The sequence below is a fragment of the Haemaphysalis longicornis genome, unplaced genomic scaffold, assembly GCF_048455015.1.
Source record: "Haemaphysalis longicornis isolate Haplotype H1 unplaced genomic scaffold, Haemaphysalis longicornis Haplotype H1 scaffold_10, whole genome shotgun sequence".
In the NCBI taxonomy this organism is placed as follows: Eukaryota; Metazoa; Arthropoda; class Arachnida; order Ixodida; family Ixodidae; genus Haemaphysalis; species Haemaphysalis longicornis.
Genome location: NW_027526204.1, coordinates 87044079 through 87055746, shown reverse-complemented (window position 1 = coordinate 87055746; position 11668 = coordinate 87044079). Strand labels below are relative to the sequence as shown.

Below are 11668 nucleotides of genomic sequence, written 5' to 3'. Positions count from 1 at the left end.
ATAACTGGCACACACTCGTTAATCTCAGGGTTACGACCGAAATATTTTAAACATCACTGACTCGCGATAATTCAAACTTTCGGTAAACTTAAACAAATTTCAAAATTTTGGTTGGCGCTCTATATCTTAAGTGCATTTTAAAGCCGCTTAATTCAGACTGATGGTGAATTCGTACTTTTACTTGTCCTTTCCTGAAAATATCTGCTTCATTTGCCGCTTCTAGCTGCACATTTGCATCCTTATATCGCTAACAGTCGCAAATAAAGCCGATTACCTTCATACACTTGTGAAAGCGAAACCGTGCGTGCCAACAGCCGCGTGCGGGGTAAAGATGAAAGAACGGAAACTTTGTTATGAACTTTAGACAAGCAGTGATTCATTCATGATTTTTCAAAAGTTTGAATATCACTTCAGCATTGTGTGTGAATGTTGTACTATTGCACAAGTAATGTTTTATTACAACGCAAGCGTGGTATATGTCGCCCCGACTCATATTTATTGGAACTTCTGATATCTCAAACACAACCCTGGGATCACTCCGAGTTTGAGTTATGGCGGGTCTACTGTATTTTGGAGAGAACGTGGTGGAAAGTTAGTGTAACATAAAAATACAGCCAGATTCCGACTGGCTTCACTGACGCTGCATTGAAATGTACCCACGTCATTACCGAGACTCTGCAAAAGTTAACGCAGCACTGCCCGTGGTTTTCTACTCCTTAAATTTCACGCCGGGGGGCGTATAGGAGTTTCCTAGTCAGCACAGCCAAGCGACGCATGGCGCCATCTAGGGGCATGTTTGAAGCTATGTCCACGTGCATGTGGCCCTCAATTTAATCGCGCAGAACCGCCTGGTCATAGTTCCGCTCCTGCGAAGCGAACGTCCGAACCCGCGTTCAAATCCCGTTCGCTTTTTTCTTCATTTTCAAGGGTTCGTCTTATTTGAATATTAACATTTGTTATCACGCATACAATCTATTTATGACATCTTTATGCATTATAAATGGGATTTCGGGTATTTCCCTTGCCTTTTGGTCAGTTTCAGCTACTGCTTCTTGTACGCTTTTGCGGGTTTTCCCCTTTTAGGTCGGTTTCGGCTATTTCTGTTGAATATTTTTCTACAGCGTCGTTTTCAATCATTGCAGGTCCGTTTTGGCTGTTACTTATTTCAGTTCAAATGGTTTTTTATGCTTTAGGTACGCCTATGCTGTGATATAACCCCCATAAGCAAGCTTAGGTGACGGCTGGCTGTACTGACTAGGAAACGCATATACGCCGCCGGGAGAGTTAATAGGGAACACGAAAATGAAAAAAAAAAGGGCTGATTAACGTAAAAGTTGGTACTCAACGCTTGTCCCTGTAACCTCCGTTCGCCTGTCGTTCTTTTTTTTCCGCGTTAAAAGCACTTTATTGAAAAATAAGAGGGAGGGGGGCACGTTTTCGCCGCAAAACCTCTAGAGGTCCCTTTTAAATTTATTCTGACGTGTGATTTTCTACCCCGCTTTGCTTTGGCGCTCCTGTTAGCCGAAAATTTGGACGAAACCCGGACCGCGCGTTGCCGCGCGCATGGGCGATCGCGGTTGGCAAGAATCCACTTCGCCTGCTGCGCCCTCTATTCGATCTACAAGCGCCGCTTCAGGTGGAGCGCTCCGTTCTTCCCATGCAGCTCTTCTAGTACATACCCTCTAGCCATGGACACAGCAGCACAATGCCTTAGCTACTGAGCCACCACGGCGGGTAATGATGACGATGATGATGATGACCAGGGGAGATTGCGCGTAATGAGAAGGTGAAACGGTGATTTTAATAAGATACGGACGACTCACCACCAACTGAGAACGGTGCAGCGGCGTTCCTTTGGTTCTGAAAAAAAAAAAACACACACACACACACATAGTTATAATATCAATTACCTAGCTTTCTCGATTGTCTCTCCTAATTTCTGGGAGTGCGTACCAGGTGTAATGTTAAGCTTTTTTTAGTATATTTTGAGTTGCCGGTTTTTTGAGAAGATGGTGCAACTCGAAGAAAAAAAAAGCGTCTTACCTGCTGAGCGAGGGCGCACCCGCACGCAATGGACAGAAGTACCTGCGACCGCAAATGAGAACAGCATATGAGGGGAGGCAAGAGAGAGCGAAATAAAAAGAAAGTAAATGGAAAGCGCGTGCGCCTGAATAAGTGAGTGAGTGAGTGAGTGAGTGAGTGAGTGAGTGAGTGAGTGAGTGAGTGAGTGAGTGAGTGAGTGAGTGAGTGAGTGAGTGAGATAGATAGATAGATAGATAGATAGATAGATAGATAGATAGATAGATAGATAGATAGATAGATAGATAGATAGATAGATAGATAGATAGATAGATAGATAGATAGATAGATAGATAGATAGATAGATAGATAGATAGATAGATAGATAGATAGATAGATAGATAGATAGATAGATAGATAGATAGATAGATAGATAGATAGATAGATAGATAGATAGATGGATAGATGGATAGATAGAGAGAGGGAGAGACGCTTTAATGTGAACTGGTGAGGTCAGTTCTGCTAGTGACAAGACTTGCTACGCCAGATGGGGGGTGATTGCAATGATGAGGGGTGACTGTTAGACATTAGGGGTACAGCAGGAAGAAGATAAACAAGAAACGTTAAAAACGAGAAAGAAGGGAACGACTGCTAGCAGGGTCCAGGCATAAAAAAATACATCGAAAAGAAAATCGTTAATGTAAACTCTGAATCAAAGTAAAGTAAACGGTGCAAAATTGAGTAAGAACACCAACCCAAGAAAAACAAATAGATGAACACCACAGCGCGAAAGAATACATTTTACATGTCGTGAGACATTTGCGACGTCTATGACCGAAAGAGATTTGTCCAGTTCAGAGTCTCGTAGGAGCTGCAGCAGAGCTGTTGTACCCAAGGTACTGTCAGCACTATTCGCCCAGGGCCCAAGAAAATGACAAAGTTCGAGCCTGCCTCCATGACGTACACGAGACAGGTGCACTAATAGGCTATTGCCCATTCCGGGATGCAAATTAGTGTAACTACAGTCGTTTAATTGCAATCAGAGAGGTGGCATCAAGATTTTTGTTGCTGAAACGGCATCCTAGACGTGTTTGGTTGTATTTTTTTCTCTTCTGTATTTGGCACTATTTGCACTTAAAAAGAGGCAAGACAGACAAAGTAGAAGTTTGTTTGTTCGAAAGATTTTGTGTTTTATTGTGCGCCAAGCGCTTGACCAGCAGGAAATGATGCCGTAATCACTGAGAAATTAATCAATTTAAGTTTAAATTTTGATTCTTCCGTCAAATTGTGGGTTTCCGTGACGTCTGCAATGAAGTCATAACTATGCCTATTAAAACAAACTTCCACTGCGTCACTCGGGTCTGCAGCCTTGCTTGCCGTCAGTCCTCCCAGATGGCGCTACCACACTATGCCACGGACCGGTGGCCGCCGTTGCTCTGTGTTTGACCGTTTACACCTTGCTTGTTTTTGTTACGGTAGAAAGTAAGTGTTTCGTAAAACAGGAGGTATGCTCGACAAACAGGGTCACGTAAGACAACGTCGCTACGCCAATCGGCCAGTGTCGTGTACAACTCCAACGCGGCAAACTGCTGTGCAGCTAAAACAAGGATAGTGCGCCCAGTACCAACAGCAGTGCGCATTGGTGCTTCTATGTTTACGTGTATTTTCGTAATATTCATTGTTCACCCCACCATTCTTACTGCTGTAAAATGAATATGCGTTACATTTAAACGCAAATAGCTCGTTTCACAAGCCAATACACCGTGCCTAATTTGGTTGTGCTTTTGCCGGCCTCAGCCAATCGTGCAGCTGGGTACTTATGACATCATAGGTTCTGTTGCGGGAAATGAGCTATTGGGTCGCATGGCCATTTATTTTTTTCTTTATTATATAGCTTATTTGAGCGAAGTGTGCGTTAAAAGTGGTGTCAGTAAGATTATAACGAGGAAGTCTTTCGAATGAACGAAACTTGTGTTCTGTCTGCACGGCCCCTTTAAAGTAATTAGTTTGTTGTATTCTCCATACAATTTACGTTTTGTACTTTCTCCGCACGTTTCAACACGTACACCCGGAGCAAAAGTTTACGAGACACAATTGAGGAGTTAAAATGATTAAAATGAATCTAACGAAATTTCAGAAACAAGCGAAAACTTGTGACATGGCCGCAATGAAACGCTGTCAAGGCTATTGTATGATGTGTTTTCCATGTCGGCTATTGTAGGTCAGCTTTGACAGCACTGCATTTATGTCCGTTAACAAAATTTTCCATTGTTTCCAAAACTCTGTCCAGGTAGATTTGACTCATTTCCAAAAATGAAAAAAAAAGCTAAGCTCCGAGCTCAATTTTAACAACTGAAGTCAATTTCTTTGCTGCTGGGGGGGGAGGAGCTAAGCTGGTATTAAGTGCATGCTGATGGTGCTTCGAAGCATGATGCTTTGCTTACAAGTACAAATCAAGTGCCGAGGCATTAACAGCAGAGAAATCAAAAGTGAAGGCCTAAATAGCGACCTGGAAGCTATTGTCCCCAGGTATAGTACATTCACATATTCCGGAAGAACGGCGGGCCTTAGGTACTGTACTTAGCGAACCCCTGAATTGCGTGGCGTAAGCCGTAGTCGAGATGACGTCGTTTAACGAAAACGTTCGGCAGCTAAAGATTTACATTCAAGATGAGTATATTTCTTCTAGATTTCCTGGTGTTTCGTCCTACATAAAACGTATGCGTAGACGTTGTCGTCACGTCGTTTTTTTTTTTTAACTTCTGTTGTTAATTGTCTGGAGTAGCGAGTGACGCGAGAACAATCGGAGTTACAAGCTGCCCCCATTGAACAAACGTGACAAACGTAGTAAACCGTATTGAGGGCGTTTGTCTCCCCGCATGACCTGGACCGATTTGCTGAGGCTTTCTAGGCGGCAACATTGAGTGAACAAAAATTTTGAAACGTTTTTATTGCTCGAATTTCGAGCTTGATTGAACAATAGTTTTGGAGCACAGTAGGAGTCTATCAGCCCTAATACAAGCATAATTCAAAGCGAATTGAAACATATTTTTGCACTTGTCCTCCTTGAGTACAGTGGTGAGCCTACAAATACAATTTCAGCTCACATGGTCAATTAATTTCTGTGGCAGAGGTGTTAAACTGTATTCGCGGAGAAAACTAGGGAGATATATTTAAGACACAGGCACTGAGACGCAAGTTGAAAGTGGCGTTCATAGAACAGCATTCGCAAAAATGCGGTTTGGTTTCCCCACCGAAAAGAAGATATCAGCTGAATTGCGTCGCTCCCCTACGCGTACGCACATACGAACAGACATTCACGCTGTCGTCTACGCTTTCTGGGCAGATAGCAACGTAGAGCACGCGAGCAAGCAGACATTGGCTGTAGCTGATTTGAAGCGATTTCAGACAAAACGTCGATAGCGTAGCATGTCTACTCCAGAGATGGCAAAATTACTTCTAAAAAGTAATTAAATTACATTGCTCATTACATTCCTAGAATTTTATTTCATGTAAATAAATTACATTAGAAATTACAGGTGGCCCAAAGTAATGACATTACATTACTATTACTTTTCAAAAGTAATGAAATTACTTTAAAATTGCTTTAACAAAAATTCATCATTCATACACTTCTAACTCATATACAGTTTATTTACACTCATTATATACACACTGAATTTCAAAAATATTTGTTCATACACCAACTTATGTACAGTTTATTTACAGCGCTATGCATTGATATGTTAGATATCTTTATTACATCTCAGAAGGAGCTGCATTCAAAGAGGGCACCGGAAAGGTGTCCCCGCTTGTACGACAGAATGTCTTTTGCCATGCTAAAAAAGGCACTCCGCTGGCGCGGCTGAGGGCAGGGTTGTGTAGAACATAATGAAGAACTTTTTCATTCTCGGGTACTCTTCGAAAACAGTTAGATGGGCGATGCCGCTGCTCCTCCAACGCTCGAGTTCATCGAGTCAAAAGTAATTGGAAAAGAAATGAGTAATTTCACATGAAATTACTGGCGTGAAGTAATTTATTACAGTACTAAATTACCAACACTCAAAAGTAATTCATTACATTATTCATTACAGAAAAAAGTAATTTAATTACTGTAATTTCGTTACTGCCAAGTCTGGTATACTCACAAGCGACAACTTCGCACCGGGCCCCATGACGCTGTCGTCAAGCTGTCGAGGGCTCCTCCGAGACTGCCGGCCACTGGACGCGGCTTGGCACTGGGACAGCTTCGGCAAGTCTGCACGCGGGGACGGCAAGAACACAAGTCGGCGCGTGACGCGTGGGTAACGAGCGACCAGGATAAGGAGGGCGAGTAGAGGAGAAGAAAGAGCGGCAGAGGAGATGGTGACCGGCGGAGATGGCCGCGTCGGGTGACAACGAGCCTTGGCGCATGTTTGCCACGCCGTGTCGCCATCTTCCCTTACACAACGTCCATGATTAGCCGACGGAGTCACGAACTGAGAATCCGAAACTATGCGCAAATGGCCCTCCGCAAGGAACGCCGCCTGTGTCCTTGGCACTGTGGCGTGGGTGTTTTTTCGAAGGCAAAAATAAAGTGGTGTCCGGAGTCAATGAATCGCAAGGGTACAGCTGAAAAATAACAGCAGAGGTTGGCTACGCGTTTCATTCTGCGCGCGGTGCAAGGAGTGCGTCACTGCGAGTACGTTGAACGTGACGCGAGTTGTTTCCGCGATGTTTTTACTTAATCTGCTGATGCATTACTGCGTCGACGATAAACGAACTATGTGAGAAAGAGCATACGATGTCAGGCATTAAGCGCAGTCCCCTTTCAAAATGCGCGCTCGCGCGCGTTGACGTACGGGTCCGTTGCTTCGGCGCACTGATACGCTACGACAGCTATTGCCCTTTTTAAACTCTATCTCAGTATATTTACAGATATCCTAGTGATTTTTGTGTTGATACTGTTCTGTACATATGCTAAGTTGTACTAGAGTGTTTCGGATTCCTTGTGTTCGGACAAGTTTATTCCACATCACGGGAGGGAACACGTAGTATGGTTAGTGCAAAGTTGCAACCTGTCCGAAGATTCTTTCCCGTGAATTAATGTACTTGATAATTTTTCTAAACGAGCTGTCAGTTTGCAGCTTTACGCGTAAAAAGTAGTGGCTAAGCTCTCACGGACACCGATATGAGGTTAGTTTTTAAAGCACGCGCGTGATGCTGGGAGGACTCGGTAAAAAGTCAGTCCACAAGAGAAGTTTCTCCCGTTATCCCCGAACAAAGACGCTCGGCAGACAAAAATTCAGGCCAGCTGTAGTACGCTATGTAGTTCATAGTAACTAAACTAGCAGACAGTTTGTATTGACTCGATAAGAAAGGGCACAAGAAATAAAATGGATTCTATTGAGCTGTTCGACCGGAGAGCGGCTTTCGTCAAGACTTATCTGTTTGCGTATCCTACTTGTGAATTGCCAGCCATAGCCCAGTGCCTCCTTCGCAAAGCCGCTTGATGTTTTTTACACGGATCTACAACACGCAAACCCTGCTTTACAAAGGACTTTCAAGAGCGAATTCATCAAATAAAACCGTTACTTTTTTTCTTTCTTCATTGCACGCTGTGTACGCCTGCGCTCGAGAGTATTTCACCTCACTTATGTCAACCACTGCATCCTCACAATGGCCGGGACTCAAAAGGTAGCTTCAGATTGAACGACCAACTAAGCCAATGCACGGAGTCCGCGAAAACATCTATCAATTCACCCCTGCGTCGCATTTCGCTTGAAATCCTCCAGGTTGAACGTTCCGCCGAGTTTGCTTCCGACGCCCGCACGAATACAGGACACGACGAAGCTCGTCCTGTATTCTCGTCTACCCAGTTGAATACGCGAATGGGTTTCTTCAGCGCTTTCAGACTTCTGTCCTACTTCTTTAATCGCTGTTTCGAAAATAACGCTATAAACTAAGATATTTTAACAGTGGGAGAAGGGGAGTTAGGCTATTTCCGTTTCACTGTATCCAAAATAACGTTATACGCAAAATGGGTGAGAGAGAAGACTGTTACGCAGCGAAGGAGCGTTACGCAACTCCATATTGAAGGCACCGGCGAAGGCCAGACCGCACCAAGGCAGAGGGTGTGTTCTCGCGTTCCTCTACAGGCGTGCTTCCAAAACACGCTTGTCAAACCCACGTGCTCGTTGTGGGCACTTCGGGAACGGTCGGACAGCTCAGGCCACCTACGCAGAGTTGTGCGTGCCCTGGAGACTACAGCTGGCGAATTGGAGGAACCACAAAAGCAAAAAGAAACGAAAACTGGGGCTGGCGCTTCATCAAGGCTCCCATCACACGCAGAGAGGGCTCGCGTCAAAAGTGGCTCAGTCAAGCTAGGCTTCCCGCTCACAAACTGTGCGTACGGAAGGCCGGCACGAAGAGGAGGTCGAAGCCATCGTGTGTTCCCACGCGCGCTGAATTAGCGGGGAATAGCTTGACGTGCACCATTACGCGAAAATAAGTTGAAGCAGCCTTTTTCAAAAATACCGAGGGCAGAGAATACGCGGCCTAAACTTTTTGATCACGAACTAAAATCCCCTCTCCCACGAATACACTTCAACATCTGCATGAATGAAGTTAATTTAGGCAAACTCATCTGGATTGCGGTTGAGCATCGGATATGCCTCATCCGTTCGATATTACTTTACACGTCGAACAAACCTCAAACGGGACTTCAACTCAACCTCGAACACGTAAATTGGTTGTCTCCGATTCTTTTTACGAGTGTCGAAGCGTGGAGAAAAATGTTTCGCCTGCTTCGCTGAGTGTTTTGGAGGGTCAGAAGCGTTGTTTAACCCGGATGTCCGGGCCAAATCAAACCCGTGTGTCAAGTGACGGGTTTATTGGAACTACGAGGACCGCATGCAGCCAGAATTACCTTTCGATAGTGATAGTGATTAACTCATGGACCAGGTACAACTAACAGCTTGCCCGATACGAAGATTGCTATAAGTTTACACTGCGTTTTAAATGTGTTTTCATATCTTATTTAACTGCTATCGGCGAGCAGAATCAGAAATGGGCTAGTGAGGCTATTTATGTCAAAGGAAGTAGGACATCGAGTAGGCAGGTATTTTATCGTGATGAAGAGATCAGTATGGGTAACCAGAGTCCGGCTGGTGTGTTTACACTAGATCGCAGTTTCATTCGACAATCGATTAGGTTTTCTTTTTCGTTTCTAAATTATTTTTAAGGACGAAAGGGCAACTAGGCGGGACATACATTTCGGTACTAAAGCAGGCATTGACAGCACGGTGTCTGAATGTAAGTTAAGGTTAAGAAAATAGAGCAAGATGAAGAAAGCTTGGCATAGGTAACTTCAAACATAAAATTTAAAAATAAAATATGAATGGCGGCTAGGTAACAATAGCAACTCTGTAGAACGAGAGATGAGTGAATTCATTTATTTGGAATGCAGAAACATCAATTTGGAATGCACTGGGACGCCCTGGCTAAGGTAGCCCATCACGTGATCAGAATACATTCTCCGTCTACGCGTGAATCATTCGACCTTTCGTTTAACGAATCACTAGATAAGTGATGCGCGTCGTGATCAAAAGCATCCAAGAAATCGACACTCTGGCTACAAGGTCTTAAGATGTCAAAGCGGCAAGTAACGAAGCAAGAGAACGCCACTGATAAAGAAAATTTAGAGCCCTTCCGCTACTGTCACTACGAAAGACGAGACCAGACGGATGACTATATTTAGTTATGTATGATGACTCACAATTTGCCCGAATGAAGACACACACACGCAGAACTTCCTTAGGATTGGTTCAAAATTAATTCTGATATAGTTGCTGCGGGATAGTTTCGATAAGATACGAGTGACAGCCGTTTTCTGTAACCGTATTCCCTCCGCAGATGGCCCACTGACAGTAGTCGAAAACTCTGTGACGTTTACAACTTCACTCTGTACGGTGTAATCATGAACGACTAAACGAAACTCTCAGTAATGACGGAATTGCCTCAGCGACCAATTCCAGCAAATTTTTTTTCTCGAGATACCTACATTAGATTGGGAGCTACAGAGAATTTTACGCTAACTCTGCAGACGAAAATTCTTGTTTATTTATTTATTTAGAAATACTGCAGTCAGCACTGCTGCCCTAGCAGGAGAGGAGTTATAGTAACTGTGTTAGAAGCAATTTTTCAAAAGAGTTAACATTAGTACACTGGACAATACATTCAGGTAGCGCGTTCCATTGTTCAGTTGTGCGGGGGAAATACGACATTTGAAAGCGCTTACTTCGGCTAAAGTAGGGGCGTACAACTTTAGAGTGATTTAATCTGGTTGATCTTAGGGGTGCGCGATGCGGTTGTTCTACGCGATTCTGCCCATGGACGCAGGTTTGGTCAAAACATAACCATATACAGCTACGCTGTAAAATTATACACTCTCGTTGCAAGACGCCAAGGCGATAAAAGCTACCAGTAGCAATACAAGGACAATGCCGCCGATTCAACGCTTCGGAAGCCGCGAGTTTCAAAGTAACGTTACCGACTGGGCTCTCCAAGACGCGTCTCCCAGCACAGCATCCAGCAGTGACTGTGATGTTGGACCGACACTAAAACCGGCACACAGCACCCAAACGCGCGAGCGTGCGTATCAGGAGAGATTGCAGTCGACCACGCGAACGATACGCGGCACAAAGACTGCACCAGGCGGTCGGTCAATCAGGCGGGCAGGCGACCGTGAAAAGCGCGCGAAAACACACACTGGCGTGCGCGAGCCTCCTCCAGAAGTGGGCCGCGCCGAAAGAAACCAGTGCCCGAGCGGGAATACGCACGCACAAACAGAAAGCGGGCCAGAGAGCACGAACCGCAAGCAGCGTCGCTCACCACAGATGCGTTCGCAGGGGCCGCCGGCTCAACGAGAACTGAGCAGAGGCCGACGAGCTGGGCGAGGAACTGCGGCCACTGCGGCTTCGTCCGGTGAAACACCCCCGACGTAATAATGCCCTCAAAACTTTCCTCCTCACCTAAGTTTCTCTCTGAAATGCTTGGGCTTTGTAACATGTTGGTATATGTTTGTAATATGTTAGTTTATGTCGGACGCGCGTGGTAGGATTGCATGATGACGATGTGTGCGGGGATGACGCTGTGTGAGGGCCTTGCTACCTTTGAGGTGTGTGCACCGCCCCCTTTCTCTCTAGGTGGGACGAGGAGAGGATAAGATTAAGTGGCCAGAAACTTACTGAACGGCTCCCTCGCTCACGCCTCGGCGGGGATGCCACGCCTTCTATTTGCGCGGCCCCTTGACGGCTTGAGCGGTCGCCTTCGAGGTGAGCTCAAGCCGGTTCGCATCTTCCGTTCTTCTCCTCACCAAGTTGCAACCTCTAATAATCCCTGTCGCTACCCCGGTCGTAGAGCGAGCGACATTGATGGGGCGCTGTCTCCGTATACCTCAGATCTACAATACACAACAGCCTTTTAAGGCCTGCTACCGGGTCAAAGTTGACCCCACAACGCGGCCTGAGAGAAGTCACCTCCTGGGCTTTTTCGGCCGAAAAGGGTTGGGATACTCATCCTGTGGTGTTCGTGCCAGCCAGTGTTTCATCCTCTCCCAACGAGTTCCTCCTCATGCCCTCTTTCCATCGCTCCGGTTTTGTTGTCTGAA

General features: G+C 45.3%; 1 protein-coding gene across 2 annotated transcripts in view; it reads right to left on the bottom strand.

The window, feature by feature from the left end:
• Positions 1-10924, bottom strand: part of LOC144158874 (ribonuclease 3-like) — a 26876-nt gene extending 15952 nt beyond the window's left edge. The window contains exons 1-4 of one of the 2 annotated variants that reach the window (XM_077690050.1): positions 10891-10924; positions 6168-6277; positions 2044-2085; positions 1824-1860 (exon numbers count right to left, since the gene is read on the bottom strand). In XM_077690050.1, the coding sequence (XP_077546176.1) occupies positions 1824-1860; positions 2044-2085; positions 6168-6194 (106 nt within the window). In that variant the 5' untranslated portion in view covers positions 6195-6277; positions 10891-10924. Of the gene's footprint in view, positions 1-1823; positions 1861-2043; positions 2086-6167; positions 6278-10553; positions 10603-10890 lie in introns of those variants that run through there. The other variant, XM_077690049.1, reaches the window with a different exon arrangement.
• Positions 10925-11668: the final 744 nt, after the last annotated feature.